The sequence below is a fragment of the Pogona vitticeps genome, chromosome 1, assembly GCF_051106095.1.
Source record: "Pogona vitticeps strain Pit_001003342236 chromosome 1, PviZW2.1, whole genome shotgun sequence".
NCBI lineage: Eukaryota > Metazoa > Chordata > Lepidosauria > Squamata > Agamidae > Pogona > Pogona vitticeps.
In genome coordinates, this window is record NC_135783.1 from 288,544,367 (window position 1) to 288,559,941 (window position 15,575).

General features: G+C 44.8%; 1 protein-coding gene across 2 annotated transcripts in view; it reads left to right on the plus strand.

Moving 5' to 3' along the window:
- ACCS (1-aminocyclopropane-1-carboxylate synthase homolog (inactive)) overlaps positions 1-15,141 on the plus strand; it is a 35,826-nt gene extending 20,685 nt beyond the window's left edge. For both annotated transcript variants that reach the window (XM_072985970.2, XM_072985971.2), the window contains exons 11-15: positions 6,042-6,087; positions 6,235-6,376; positions 10,420-10,562; positions 10,940-11,093; positions 13,067-15,141. In XM_072985970.2, coding sequence (XP_072842071.2) covers positions 6,042-6,087; positions 6,235-6,376; positions 10,420-10,562; positions 10,940-11,093; positions 13,067-13,365 — 784 coding nt within the window. In that variant the 3' untranslated portion in view covers positions 13,366-15,141. The remainder of the gene's footprint in view (positions 1-6,041; positions 6,088-6,234; positions 6,377-10,419; positions 10,563-10,939; positions 11,094-13,066) is intronic.
- Positions 15,142-15,575: the final 434 nt, after the last annotated feature.

Here is a 15,575-nt window from a genome sequence, read left to right on the forward strand (position 1 = left end):
CCCGCTCCTCCTCCGACTCGACGTACTGAAGTCATGCCACCATCGGGAATGTCTTCCCCGACGCCGAGCCAGTTAGTTGGTGTCACTACTGGTCTCGCTTCCGCCCCACATAGCCCTTTTCCTGCGGGCCAGGGGTCGCCTCCCGTGTCGATCTCGTCCGTGCACTCGGACTCGAGATCTCCTCGAGAGAAGGTACCTCGATCACCTGTGCGTTCCAGGTCGAAATCTCCTCGAGGCAAACGTTCCCACACGGAGAAGCATCGCTCCCCGAGTCGGTCCCCTTCCTCCGGCCGCTCGAGGTCGAAGTCTCCTCGACGGAAACGGTCGAAGAAGAGACATCGAGCTTCCACTCAGTCCGACTCTTCCCATCGTTCGGACTCGAAATCCTCTAAGCGCAAACGCTCTAAGAAGAAGCGCCGCTCCCATCGACGTCGTAGCAAGCATCGACGTCGTTCCTCTTCTTCTTGCTCGGCGGATTCCGACCACGCTAAGCATCGTAAGCGCCATCGACGCCGACGCGACCGTTCGAGGTCTCTTTCTTCGTCTTCGACGTCCGCATCTCGAGACTGGTACCGCAAAAAGATCCGGTACATATACTTGTCTTCTTCCTCGGAGTCGAACCGACCTCGACGTCGACGCCGAGCTATTCGAGCCGGAGAACGGCCTCCTACGATACCTGTTGCCCCTCCACCGCAACTGGTTCCTTCCACCTCGGCGCCGACTGCGGTCCCTATTCGACCCCCGACAGCGCAGGTCGGCATCGAGAAACCCCCTCCAAAAAAGAAGAGGGATGTCTTCTCCTCTGATCCAGATGAGGTGTCCACGGAGCAGTCTTCTGACTCCGATCAGGAACAACCCCCACCCATGCCACCGCACGATTTACCCCCGGGTGATCTGGTGCTTTCAGATACAGGTGATCCTCACGCCCCCTCTCCATCTGAGGATTTTTCTTCCTATTCTCAGATGATGTCCAGACTTGCCAAGACTCTAAAACTGGACTTGAATCTTCCTTCGCCTCCGGGCGAGGACTTGTTCTTCGGGGACATCAAGAAGGACAGTACCGCTCCCCCCAGTATAGCCTTTGTGCCTGTGGTTATGGAGGCCATTAAGGAGTTCTGGGCTCAGCCTGCGACTACACCTAATGTCCCTCGTCGCACAGAGCACTTCTACAAGATTCATGGGGCTGATACTCACTTTTTACTCAAGCACCCCATTCCGAACTCACTCATTGTTGAAACAAGCTGTTCAAGGCCGTCGGCCAAGGCCCACGTTACTCCAGTTGACAAGGAGGGTAAAAAGCTGGAAATCATCGGCAGGAAAATCTACTCCCTTGTCACCTTGCTACTTCGAATCATAAACTATCAGACTGTTCTAGGGGCTTATCACAAACAGCTATGGCTCAAACTTTTGCCAGGGCTAAAAATGATACCTGAAGACACCCGGCAAGCTTTCCTTAACTCATATGAGGAAGCTCAGACGGTATCCAAGTATGAACGTCTTTCCATCAGACATGCAGCAGAGATCTCTGCCAGAGTTCTCATGTCTGCCATCTCTATCCGGCGCCACGCTTGGCTCCGTTCTGCAGACATAATGGAGGACGTCAAGTCAAAGGTTGAAAGCCTCGCCTTCGACGCTACTGGGCTGTTCAACGAAAAGACCGACTCCCATTTAGAAGACCTTCACAAGGCTAAGAGGACTGCCAAGTCCTATTCTGTTCAGACTCAATCTAGACAGCGACGCCCCCAATGGCGTAAATCTTATGGTCAATATCAATCTTCTCAACAGTACCGTCCTTACAAACACCTACCTCAGCAGCGCTCTGGCCAGTCCTCTTCTTCTGTCCAGGGCTATCAAGGATACCAGCCTCGTCCGCCCCATCGCCGCCAACCTTTTAAGCCACCTGGCAGGAAACAAAAACAGTATCTTTGACTTTCGGCCCCCCATTTTTACCCGTTCACCTCCTGCCACCCGTCTTCAACCGTTTCTCCACAACTGGTCTGCCATTACAACCGACGCTTGGGCTCTAAAAATTATTCAGCACGGTTACCAGCTGGAATTTATAAGATCTCCTCCGCTCGGGTTCATAAATCATTCCCCATTCGACTCCTCGCTCGAAGAAGAAATATTATCTCTATTACAAAAAGATGCCATCTCTACAGTACCACCCCGCGACATACACTGCGGCTTTTACTCCCGCTATTTCGCGGTGTCAAAAAGAGGAGGAGGCATAAGGCCCATCCTCGATCTAAGACTCCTAAACACTTACCTGCGACCCAGACGTTTTCGGATGCTCACCTTAGAGTCCATCATGCACCTGCTGAAGAAAAACAATTGGTTCGTCCTCATAGATCTAAAGGACGCATACTTTCACGTCACTATCCACCCCGACCACCGCAAGTTTCTTCGGTTCATCTTTCAGGACACAATCTACGAATTCCAGGCCCTGCCATTCGGCCTGTCCACAGCTCCCCGGACCTTCACCAAGGTCATGGCCCCAGTGGCAGCTTACTTTCGTCTCAGGGGCATCCACGTTTACCCTTACCTGGACGATTGGCTCGTAGTCTCCACCTCACGAAGCCGATCTCTGAAGGACACAAAATTTATCCTGTATCTCCTTCACAATCTCGGTCTCACTGTCAACAAACAGAAGTCTCAGCTCATCCCCTCCAAAACAGTTCAATACATAGGGGTCTGTTTGGACGCCGTAAAGGGTCGAGTCTTTCTCCCCCCAGAGAGGGTACGCAAGATTCAACGAGCCATCAGGAAATTTCTTCCCCGTGCTCGGGTGACAGCCCATCACGCCCAACACCTTCTCGGCCTGATGTCTTCCACAACACCGGCGCTAGCTCACGCTCGCCTCAAACTCCGGTCACTCCAATCATGGTTCCTCACCCTTTTCGACCCTATGATGGACAGCCAGAGGAAGCGCCTTCGTGTCACCCGGAGCTCACCAGACAGCTCCAGTGGTGGATGTACACACCCCATCTCACGGTTGGCCGGCCTTTTCGTCCACTCCGTCTCACCGTTCAGGTCACAACGGACGCCAGTCCGTCCGGCTGGGGGGCGCACTGCGGCCGTCACACCATTCACGCCCTCTGGACACCACAGGAAGCCATGTTCCACATCAATCACCTGGAACTGCTTGCAGTTATCAAGGCCTTCAGGTCCTTCCTTCCTCTGCTACGCGGCCGCGGAGTTCAGCTGGTGACGGACAACACTACCACAATGCACTATGTCAACAAGCAGGGAGGAACCCGCTCTCACTCACTCCTGTATCTCTCCATCCTCCTTTGGGAGTGGTGTTACCGTCATCATATCTACCCGGTGGCCATCCATGTAGCCACAGAGGACAACACAGTTGCGGACACTCTGAGCAGGCTTCAACATCAGACGCACGAATGGGAGTTGAACCCTCTGGTCTTCCAGGACCTTTGCCGCCAATGGGGGACCCCAGTGCTGGACTTGTTCGCATCCCCTCACAACGCGAAATGCTCCCGGTACGCGTCCAGGGCAGGTCTCGGTCTCCACTCGCTCGGCGACGCATTCATGATCCCCTGGAACCAGGGTCTCTTGTACATATTTCCACCAATTCCGTTGATACAGAGGTCCCTGATCAAACTCCAACGTTCAATGACTCCGGCCATTTTCATTGCACCTTTTTGGCCTCGCCAAGTGTGGTTTCCCACTCTAGTCAGCATGGCTGTGGACTCCGTAACCCTTCCGTTGTGGCCGGACCTGCTGACCCAGGAAGCAGGCAAAGTCCTTCACCCCGACCTCGACACGCTCCATCTGACGGCGTGGAGGATCGTCCAGAAATCCAAGAGGTCTTGACCAACGCCATCAAGCCCTCCACGTCTCGCTTGTATGCCTACAAGTGGAAAAGCTTTTTGAAATTTACCCAGCAGAGGGATCTCGTCTCCTCCCCTGTATCTCTTTCTACGCTTCTGCAGTATCTCCGTTACCTGTTTGATTTCCACCTGTCTATCTCTACTATCAAGGTGTACCTTGCTGCGGTTGTCTTCTTCCAGCCCAGAGCTTCTCCCTCTTCCCGCTTTTTCTCCCATCCTACCGTCAGGATGTTTTTGAGGGGTCTCTCTAACCTCCGACCTCCCATTCGTCCCCCACTCCCTCAGTGGTCCCTCCACTTGGTTCTGCATGCCCTATCCAGACCCCCATTTGAACCCATGGCTACCTGTGACCTCAAGATGCTTTCTTTAAAAACGCTGTTCCTCGTGGCTATCACGTCTGCTCGTCGAGCTAGCGAGTTGGCAGCTCTCCGCCATGACCAACCTTTTCTTCAATTCTTTAAGGACAAGGTTATGCTTTACCTGGACGTGTCTTTTCTTCCGAAGGTGGTCTCCGACTTCCACGTCAATCAGCCACTTATTCTGCCAACTTTGTTTCCGTCTCCGACTTCTGATGTTGAACGCATGCTCCACATGCTCGATGTTCGACGGTCCTTAGCTTTTTATGTGTCCAGGACCAAGGACTTTCGCCTGGCCAACAGACTCTTTCTTTGTTACTTTGGCCCAAAGAAGGGATGCCCGGCCTCGCCGTCCACGCTCTCTCGGTGGCTCGTATCTACCATCGCCCTTGCCTACGAGCTCAACCACAGAGATCCTCCACAGGGACTTAAAGCCCATTCCACCCGGGCTGTTGCCTCATCGACTGCCTTACTCCGTGGCGTTGACCTGCCCGACATCTGCCGGTCCGCTACATGGTCCAATGCCTCTACCTTCATAACCCACTACAGATTGGACGTGAGGGCAAAAGAGGAGACCAGATTCGGGAGGGCAGTGCTAGCATCGGCTCTTCAGTGACAGCCCACCATCCGGTTAGTAAGCGTGCTAATCACCCTTTGTGTGCATTCACAGAAGACCACGATGAAGAAAGAAAGGTTACTTACCTGTAACGATGGTTCTTCAAGTGGTCATTCTGTGAATTCACACAATCCCGCCCGGCCTCCCCTCTGTCTGTCTGTCACTGGCATCTCTATGACTCGAGGGCCTATGGCGGACAAATGGAACTGAGGGACGGTTAGGCTGGGCGTGCGCAGTAGGGGTAGTCCTAAACATTGTTACTTTTCTCTTGCAGCTAGAAAATGTTCCGAGAGGCCCAACGCTGGCGCTGGTATTAACCCTTTGTGTGAATTCACAGAATGACCACTTGAAGAACCATCGTTACAGGTAAGTAACCTTTCTTTACTTCAGAAGCAGCATGGAGATAATGGCTTTGGGGGTTTTTACAGGGGAGGCACAATCTACAGCTGGCCTTGAAATGGTTTGGATTTATGTGGCATTTCCTTCAAGACCTTTGTAAACTGTGGTATGGAAGCATACCATTTGTAGTCAGGATGGAGGCCCTGGAAGTTTATTATGCGGTCTTTGAACTCCATGAGAGCCAAACTAGTCATGGGTTCTGTCTTTTTTGTTTATGTAAATAGAAGCCACAGGGAGACAATCTGAGAAACTTTGGGAGAGTGGGTGGTGGAGAAGAAGGAGTTCAATTCTTTTTCTGCCTGTTGTTTGCATTCCCAAGTGACAAATGCAAGTGGTAGTAATAGTATTGATAGTATATCCACTGTATTTGTGTCCTGCCTTTCCTCTAGTGAACTCAAAGCAGTTTACATGGCTCGTCTCCCTCCTCCTCACTTTATCTTCACAACAACCAGGCCAAGATCACAAGTAAATTCCATGACTCATTGGGGACCTGAACCTGGATTGTCCAAGTCTAATCCAAAATCATTGTTCACACTGCCTGTCATGGCAGCTTTGAAGGCCAGATCTTGTCAAAACAGTCCTGCAGGAGAAGAAAGATGTCAAGCTTCTCTCTCCCCTTGGTCTTAGGCTGCCCAGACTTTCCTTTATTTACACAATTAATGTCCGGTGTGTTAGAAGTTTTCATTACAGAGAAAAAAATCAAAGCACAGAGCACAATCTATATATAATACCCTCTTCTGCAGTTTTGGAATGCTGGACTGATGAACACAAAGACGTAACTACTTTTTCTAACCTTCCTAAATTAATTTTCCTTCTATCCAGATTACCTGATCCACAGAGGACCCATGTGATGTGGGGAATTACTAAGGTGAATGCTGTTTTTAAATGTTCAGATGGTGTTATCTCAGAGACTTGGGTTATGCATGGCACTAAGCAACAAGATGTTGTTTGGATGAAAACATTTATTTGTGTTACGATGGTTTGATTCTTTGTCCCTTCTCTCACTTTCTGGTAGGATTTTGCTCTTTCTGGGATTCGGTTTGGAACCCTGTATACCTCGAACAAAGATGTTGCCAGTGCGATTTCTTCCTTGTGTTACTTCCACGGGGTCTGTGGACCTATCCAATACAAAATAGCCCAACTACTCCGAGACAGGGGTGAGACAAAGAGCATCATGAGACACTGCTTCTACTTCACACCTCACAATATAAGTATATTGGAGCTGGCTGAAAATGCAACATTTTTTAAAAGTGTTATGTTGTATTCAGGTGTAATAAACATCCTGTCCATAAGCACCAAAATATCAAATGAATGAAAAGGAAATGGGATTGCACTCCAGGCCATGACCCCAACCTCCATTCATTCCCTGGAATGTATGAAAAGGGCTCCTTTCTAAGTGACAGCAGCCAGATCATTGAGAATTCACCTGGACTGGCTTCCCCCTTTTTAACTGTGCAAAATGCCTGGAGATCACAGATGTGTGGCCAGTGGGTGGACTGACACTGGTCCACAGGGTGCAGTCCTGCTCCCATTCTCCACACGTACAATAGCTACATGGAGGGATTTGTCAGTGTTGTCTTGAGGTTAAATTTAAAATGTAAAAAAATGGATCATGTAAAGGAGGAGATATGTCTTTCAGGGACTCCTTAAGGGGTTAGCTGACATTGTTTTTATCATATGCAGACCTAGAATATATAAATAGATGAGACCAGTGGGATTGTGATCTCGGCACTGTAATACTTAATGGCGAAGAAGCAAAATGTGAAAATAAGTGAAACAGGCATTCCAACACCTGACCTGTGAGAAGGGCAATATTGGATATTATTGATTGGTTTCTAATCTATGGGCTAATTTGTACATGTCTATTTCACTTGATGGTTGCAGCATCAAGGAATGATTTGCATGTGCCAGTGAGTCATCGCGGACAAAGTACAACAGCTGGAAAGCGGTCATTGTTGTTGTTTAGTCGTTAAATTGTGTCTCACTCTTCATGACCCCATGGACCAGGGCACACTAGGCCCTCCTGTCTTCCACTGCCTCCCAGTGTTGGGTCAATTCATGTTGGTAGCTTCAATGAAACTGTCCAACCATCTCATCCTCTGTCGTCCCCTTTTCCTCTTGCCTTCACGCTTTCCCAACATCGGGGACATTTCCAAGGAGTCTTCTCTTCTCATGAGATGGCCAGAGTATTGGTGCCTCAGCTTCAGGATCTTTCCTTCCAGTGAGCACTCAGGGTTGATTTCCTTTAAAATGGATAGGTTTGTTCTCTTTGCAGTCCAGGGAACTCTCAAGAGTCTCCTCCAGCACTGCAGTTGAAAAGCATCAATTCTTCCATGGTCAGCCTTCTTTATAGCTCAGCTCTCACTTCCATACATTTCTACTGGAAAAACCATAGCTTTGACTATGCGGACCTATGTCAGCAAGGTGATGTCTCTACTTTTTAAGATGCTGTCTGGGTTTGTCATCACTTTCTTCCCAAGAAGCAGGCATCTTTTAATTTCGTGGCTGCAGTCTCCATCTGCAGAGATCATGGAGCACAAGAAAGTAAAATCTGTCACTGCCTCCATATCTTCCCCTTCTATTTCCCAGGAGGTAATGGGACCAGTGGCCATGATCTTAGTTTTTTTGATGAGCTTCAGACCATTTTTTGCGCTCTCCTCTTTCACCCTCATTAAGAGGTTCTTTAATTCCTCCTCACTTTCTGCCATCAGAGTGGTATCATCTGCGTATCTGAGGTTGTTGATATTTCTTCCAGCAGTCTTAATTCTGGTTAGGGATTCATCCAGTTCTGCCTTTTGCATGATGTATTGTGCATAAAAGTTAAATAAGTAGAGAGACAATATACAGCCTTGTTGTTCTCCTTTCCCAATTTTGAACCAATCAGTAGTTCCATATCCGTTCTAACTGTTGCTTCTTGTCCCACATATAGATTTCTCAGGAGATGGATAAGGTGGTCACTCACTCCCATTTCTTTAAGAACTTGCCATAGTTCGTTGTGGTCGACACAGTCAAAGGCTTTTGCATAGTCAATGAAGAAGAAGTAGATGTTTTTCTTGAACTCTCTGGCTTTCTTTATAATCCAGCGCATGTTAGCCATTTGGTCTCTAGTTCCTGTGCCTCTTTGAAATCTAGCTTGTACTTCTGGGAGTTCTCGGTCCACATACTGCTGAAGCCTACCTTGGAGGATTTTGAGCATAACCTTGCTAGAGTGTGAAATGAGTGTAATTGAATGGTAGTTGGAGCATTCTTTGGCACTTCCCTTCTTTGGGATTGGGATGTAGACAGGTCTGTTCCAATCCTCTGGCCACTGCTGAGTTTTCCAAACTTGCTGGCATATTGAATGTAGTACCTTAAGAGCATCATCTTTTAAGATTTTAAATAGTTCCACTGGAATGCCATCAAATCCACTGGCCTTGTTGTTACCCATGCTTTGTAAGGCCCACTTGACTTCGCTCTCCAGGATGTCTGGCTCAGGGTCAGCAACCACACTATCTGGGTTGTCCGGGACACCCAGATTTTTCTGGTATAATTCCTCTGTGTATTCTTGCCACCTCTTCTTGATGTCTTCTGCTTCTGTGAGGTCCCTCCCATTTTTGTCCTTTATCATGCCCATCTTTGCACAAAATGTTCCTTTAATATCTTCTTGAACAGATCTCTGATTTCCCCCTTTCTATTCTTTTCTTCTATTTCTTTGCACTGTTCATTTAAGAAGGCCCTCTTGTCTCACCTTGTTGGACAGTCACTTTGCTTTCTTGCATTTCCTTTTCTTTGGGATGCTTTTTGTTGCTCCCTCCTATATAGTGTTACGAGTCTCCATCCATAATTCTTCAGGCACTCTGTCCACCAAATCTAGTTCCTTAAATCTGTTCTTCACCTCCACTGTACATTCATAAGGGATTTGGTTTAGATTATACCTGACTAAGGTAGTGGTATTTTTCCTATTTTCTTCAGATTAGCTTGAAATTTGCTATAAGAAGCTGATGATCAGAGCCACAATCAGCTCCAGGTCTTGTTTTTGCTGACTGTATAGAGCTTCTCCATCTTTGGCTGCAGAGAACATAATCAATCTGATTTTGGTATTGCCCATCTGGTGATGTCCATGTGTACAGTCGCCTCTTGTGTTGTTGGAAAAGAGTGTCTGTGATGACCTACTTGTTCTCTTGACAAAACTCTATTAGCCTTTGTCCTGCTTCGTTTTGAACTCCAAGGCAAAACTTGCATGTTGTTCCTTTTACATCTTGACTCCCTACTTTAGCATTCCGGTCCCCTATAATGACATCTTTCTTTGGTGTCAGTTCTAGATAGTGCTGTAAGTCTTCATAGAATTGGTCAGTTTCCAGCCTCTTCAGCATGGGTGGTTGGTGCATGAACTTGGATTACTGTGATGTTGAAAGGTCTGTCTTGGATTGGTATCGAAATCATTCTATCATTTTTGAGATTGTATCCCAGTACAGCTTTTCCCACTCTTTTGTTGACTATGAGGGCTACTCCATTTCTTCCACGAGATTCTTGCCCACAATAGTAGATATGATAATTGTCTGAATTGAAACTGCCCATTCCCATCCATTTTAGTTCACTGACACCCAGGATGTCGATGTTTATTCTTGCCATCTCCTGTTTGACCACATCCAGTTTAGCAAGGTTCATAGATCTTATATTCCAGGTTCCTATGCAGTATTTTTCTTTGCAGCATCGGACTTTCCTTTCACTTCCAGGTGCGTCTGCAGCTGAGCATCCTTTCAGCTGTGGCCCAACCACTTCATTAGCTCTGGAGCTACTTGTACTTGTCCTCCGCTCTTCCTCAGTCGCATGTTGGATGCCTGCCGATCTGAGGGGCTCATCTTCCAGTGTCATATCTTTTAGCCTTTTGTTTCTGTCCAAGGAGTTTTCTCGGCAAAGATACTGGAGTGGCTTGCCAGTTCCCGCTTCAGGTGGATTGTGTTTAGTCAGAACTCTCCACTATGACCTGTCTGTCTTTGGTTTCCCTGCACGTCGTAGCCCATAGCTTCTTTGAATTACTCAAGCCCCTTCGCCACGACAAGGCAGCAATCCATAAAGGGGAAAGCAGTCGTTACTTTGCCTCAAACATGGTAGTTTTTCAGTGGAATCAGTTTGTGCCTTGAACTGCCAGCCCTCAAGAAATCAGATTATTCTAGGAACAGATTTGGATCTGAACTCAGTGTTTTCTCCTTTTGACTAGACTGGATCAACCAAGTGTACTTGCGGGCCAACCATGACCGGCTGAAAGTTGCCCATACCTTTGTGACAGATGAGCTCAGAATGCTTGGGGTTCCCTTCCTCAATCGCAATGCAGGTTTCTTTGTGTGGATTGACTTCCGAAAGGTCAGTGGCCATTTGCTGAATCAAGCAAAGTTTCCAGCATTCTGTTTAAAAGCAGCAAGGTATTTCCTGAAGGATGTTGTTAATCACTAAAACAGTGCCTAACAAACAAACTCTTTCAAGAATGTTTGCGTGTGTGCGCGCACACACACATACACACTTGCATGTAGCATACAAAGGGAACAAGACTCACCTATTGTTTTATACTGATGTATGCATATTGATGAACAGTGATACACTGTGTGCATTTAGCTGTCAGGACAGTTGGACAGTGACCAACCTAAGCTTTACAGTGTAAACGGTCTGAATGTAGTTTTCCCCTGTGTGTCTTGAGTTGATATGTTTCTTGATACTTTACTTCCATGGTAACTGAATTCCAGTACCTGAGAAAAGGAACATTTGAAGAGGAGGCAATCCTCTGGAGACGCTTCCTAGACAACAAGGTCCTGCTGTCTTGTGGTAAAGGTTTTGAATGCAGCGAGGCTGGCTGGTTTCGCATCATCTTTGCTGACAAGATGCATCGGTTGCAACTAGGTCAGTATTATTCTCCTCTACTCTTCCTTCCCAGGACCAAACAACCCAATCATAGCCCACCAGCCAGGTATGATGGCTTATGAGGTGAGAACGTTGGTCCATTCAGTGCAGTGTAATCGATAGTAACTGGCTGCAGTTCTCTATGGTGACCATTCTCAACCTTTTTTTGGCCACAATCCTTTTTGGAGTTCTTCTCAGGTTCCAGGGCCCGCTATCAAACAAGGTGACATATTTAGGATAGTACCTTAAGAGCATCATCTTTTAAGATTTTAAATAGTTCGACTGGAATGCCATCACCTCCACTGGCCTTGTTGTTAGCCATGCTTTCTAAGGCCCACTTGACTTTGCTCTCCAGGATGTCTGGCTCAAGGTCAGCAGTCACACAAATTACACAAAGAGATATATTTCAAAAGCTTCTCACATTTTTTCAATGTGTAGTCCCCTTTGAATGTGCCAAGGTGTCCCTTGGGGCCATGTGGCCCGTTGAGAATGGCTGTTCCAGAGGATTATTCTTTGGAGATGTCAGAAATGAAACCTGAGACCTCCTGCATCCAAAGGAAAGGATATACGACCACTATGATGTGGTCCTTCCTTTGAGAGTTTCCCTGTTGGGAGTCATGGCTCATGGGATACACTGTATCTAGCTTGGCAGATCAAAAGTTGTCTAAAACAGTCCTTCTTTGACCATCTTAACCAGCCTTGCTTTTTCTTGCCTCCTGATTTTATTTGTGAGAAGATTGAGAAGGCAGGTGAAATTGAGAGGGCTTAAATGTAATTAAACCCAGAGAAGTTTACCTTTTCAATAAAGCATAGGACTGGATAGAAAAATCCTAGAACAATTAATCTGTGGACATTCCTTGGAAAACGTGATGTCTGGTGGCTAATTCAAATGCTGAAAAGTACCACTTCCTTTTTTGGGAGACTTGCTTCAGAGAACAGGACTGTCAGAAGTTGCTCTTTTCACCCCATTCTGAATATTCCCTGACATGGAATTGGCTGTCAGTTCAACATATTGCAACTGATTGGATAATAATTAATGCCCCACTCTTACATGGGAAAGATGTTTGGTGGGATTTTGTCATAATCTGTATCAGGTTTAGCTTCTAAAGTAGAAAGCTTAGATATCATAATTGTCCTGAAATCAAGGCAGATTACAGATGTTTTGGATCAGGAAGAGTTTGTATTTTGGTCACTTTACTTTGACAAGCTGCAGATAAGACCAACCAAAATGATCCTGTGATGGAAGGTGAAAAAAAGCATTTGAAGAAATAAGTTCCACACAATTTCAAAGTAACATTGAGGTCTTCCCCCACTTGCATTCTTTGAAAGTGTTGAGACCACCTCACGGAATTCATTTGGCATCACATTTTTGTTCAATTTACAGGATATGTCTTCTGCTTTTTGCCAATGGCTTACAATTAAAACAAAAACCCTCAACAAATAATAATAAATAGGAAAAGTAGATTTTAAAAAGGGAACCAAGCTCAAAGTGAAGGCAACACAAGAGGCAATGAAATGGATCTTCTGTACTGTTAAATGTGTAGAAGAAATAGCAGAAAAAGATATTTGGAGAGGCAGTTCCATAACTTTATGGAAAGAGCACTGAAAAGATCCATTCTCCAATAGATATCTGTGAAGATTCTCAGTTGTCTAGGTGAGATTATTCGGAAGTTGGGTCATGGCAACTGGACTTCTTTCCTAGAAACATTTTGCTACTCATCCAACTGAAGAAGCTACAGTACTTGGATGCATAGCAAAACGTTTCAGCCTAACAAGAAAGAAGTCCAGTTACCATGACTCAACTTCCAGTTCTCCAGTAGATGTATGCCCAGCTGCTAAGGGTCAGGGCATGCAGGGGGGCACTGCAGGTTCTCTACAACACGATGATGGGTAGAGTTGTTCCCACTTGGTAGTTTGATCATTTTTGCTCTTCATCCCAATACAGTTTTTCTTCTCCCTACCCTTTCCCTTAGGCATGCAGAGGGTCCGCGAGGTGCTGGAAGAATGTGAACATGAAATTCAAAATGAAGAGAAAGACCCGTCTTGCCAATCTGACTCAGAAGGCAAAGCAGATAGCACAGATGAAGTGATCTTTGTATCTCATCACCAAGAGCCGACCTCAGCCAGCAGCTCCAACCTTGGCGATCTTATTCGCCTCCTGCAGCAGCAGATGCGCTCCTCTGACTGGCTTCAGAAAAATACAGTGGAACAGTTTGCACAGGAGAAACCAGAGGTCTATGATGTTTTTTGCAAGTTAGTGGGGAAACAGTAGAGAGCTCTGGTGCCTGTGCGCAGGGATATGTCACTAGAGTTTCTTACTGCTGTGTTTTGACTTATGTAACATTACCTTTTCAATACAGCAGGAAACCATATTATAAAACTCTTTTTTGGGCCCCTCTACTTGTCACTATATTGAACTCAAGGCATCTATGAGAGGTGGCTTTTCTTCTGTCTCCCACCTTCCATATTATATTTAATGCTTTTTTTTCCTACCGACCAAGCTCATGCTCACTTCTGTGGATAAAAACAGTGTCATAATTTGTGCTGGTCTGTTTTCATTATTTGCCAGGAAACAGATACTTACTGATGAATAAGTTTTTAAAAATATTCTTTATGGCCTAAAACAAAATTGAAGGACAAGAGACCTAAGATGTGCATTTCATTCATAAGTCCATTTAGTACAGAATTTGTTAAATATATACCAGCTCAGATACTCTAATACGGGTAAATAACAAGTATTTGTAAATTTCTCCTCTAAACCAGTACGAATAATTTCCAGTATTTTGAAGACTAGCACAGGGTTGATATTTTCTACTTCTTATCTTTCAGTGAAGTAGGCAGTGGATATACACGTTTCTTCCAATTTTTTCCCTCTCAAACTTGGATTGTCTTCTCCCCGCTCCATTTCAACAGGTTTTCCTTGTTATCCCTGCAGAGTTTGGAAGTAACTAGTTACAAGTAATGACATTATCTGTAATAACTGACTTTGGGAAGCAATTAGAGCATAACAAAGTTCCTTTTACTGGGAAATGGTATGCCTGGGAGGAATTATAAAATGTTGGGATAATGAGACCAGTTGTTTATTATTGCTAGATGTTACTTGGGTGAGACTTTAGAGACTGTTTTTTGTTTTATTTTGTTTTTTTAAAGCAGGGTATCATTGGAAACTTCCTTCCCTCCCCTGCAACTAAATTTGGCAGCAGTGGTGATTCTACTTTGCTGGATGATATATTTTTTTTTTTAGATCTTTGATGATGTCACTATATTCAGGAGCAGGGGAAAAGGCCTCAATTGATGCCCATGATTGTTGGAGAACTGGAAGAAAAAAGTGAAGTAACATTTTACTTAAATTACATTAAGTGAAATGTAAAAGAAAAGAAAAGAAAATCTTACCATGAATCATAATTAAATTGCAGAGGAAAATACTATTCCTATTTTATCATGATGCTTATTTCAGAAGTTTGTGAAAATAGACTCTTTTTCTGTTAATTTATGTGTAGATTTTGCTGTCTCTTTGGAAACATGTCACTATTTCTGACACAAATGTTGACCAGATTTTCCTTAACCAATCAGATAATCAGGAAGATTTTCAGTAAGTGAATTTTTTCTATTATCAGTGAAATTGCCATTAGTTGGATTTGTTCCAGTTCAATTTATTTATATATCTTAGTAGAATTATTTTGGGATGTGGAATGATGATGACATCCTGACATTTCAAAGATTATTTCTAACACTGCTTTCTATAATTGTTTAATATTTAGTAATAGCCAAAAAAGTTAAAAAAAGAGTAGTCTGTATGTGAAATTTGCCATCTGCAGCCTTAATCTAGCACATTAGATTATATTGAGTTTTAGTCTTTTTAGTATATAGCACCAATTATAAAATGTATTGAACCACATTCTTTTAAATTTTGCCCTAATTACATTACTCAAAACATTAGTAAATATCCGAGTCTTCTCCTTTATTTGTTGATTCAAACCCCTCTTCCACTTTGTTTTTAAATTTAAAAAAATGAGCTGTTCTAATAATAAACCATCTTTTTTTGTCATCAGTTGTAAAATTGAGTCATTTGTGATCCATGTCTCAATTTTTCCCCTTCATACACATATGTTTATTTATTGACAAATCTGAAACTACAGAAAGAGAAGAAAAATTATCTATTTGGATATTATCAAATAAGTTGTAATTATCCTTAAGCTATAAGTTGTATTTTACGACTCAAAGCAGAAATAGATATAGTACGTGTTATGGTTTGAACTCCAAAAATTGCTCAGTCACTTGGCAGTAGAGGATATCTATAGGTGAAAATGACCTCTGTGATTTTAAAGTAGAAAAGGTGACAAATTTTATGGGATTTTAAATGTTTACAAGTGACATTGAACGAAGGATATAAATCTTTGCTTGCCTCTTTAAGGGCAGCACAGATGCGCTGTAACTCTCTCTCTCTCTCTCTCTCTCTCTCTTTAATTGAAAACCTCCATC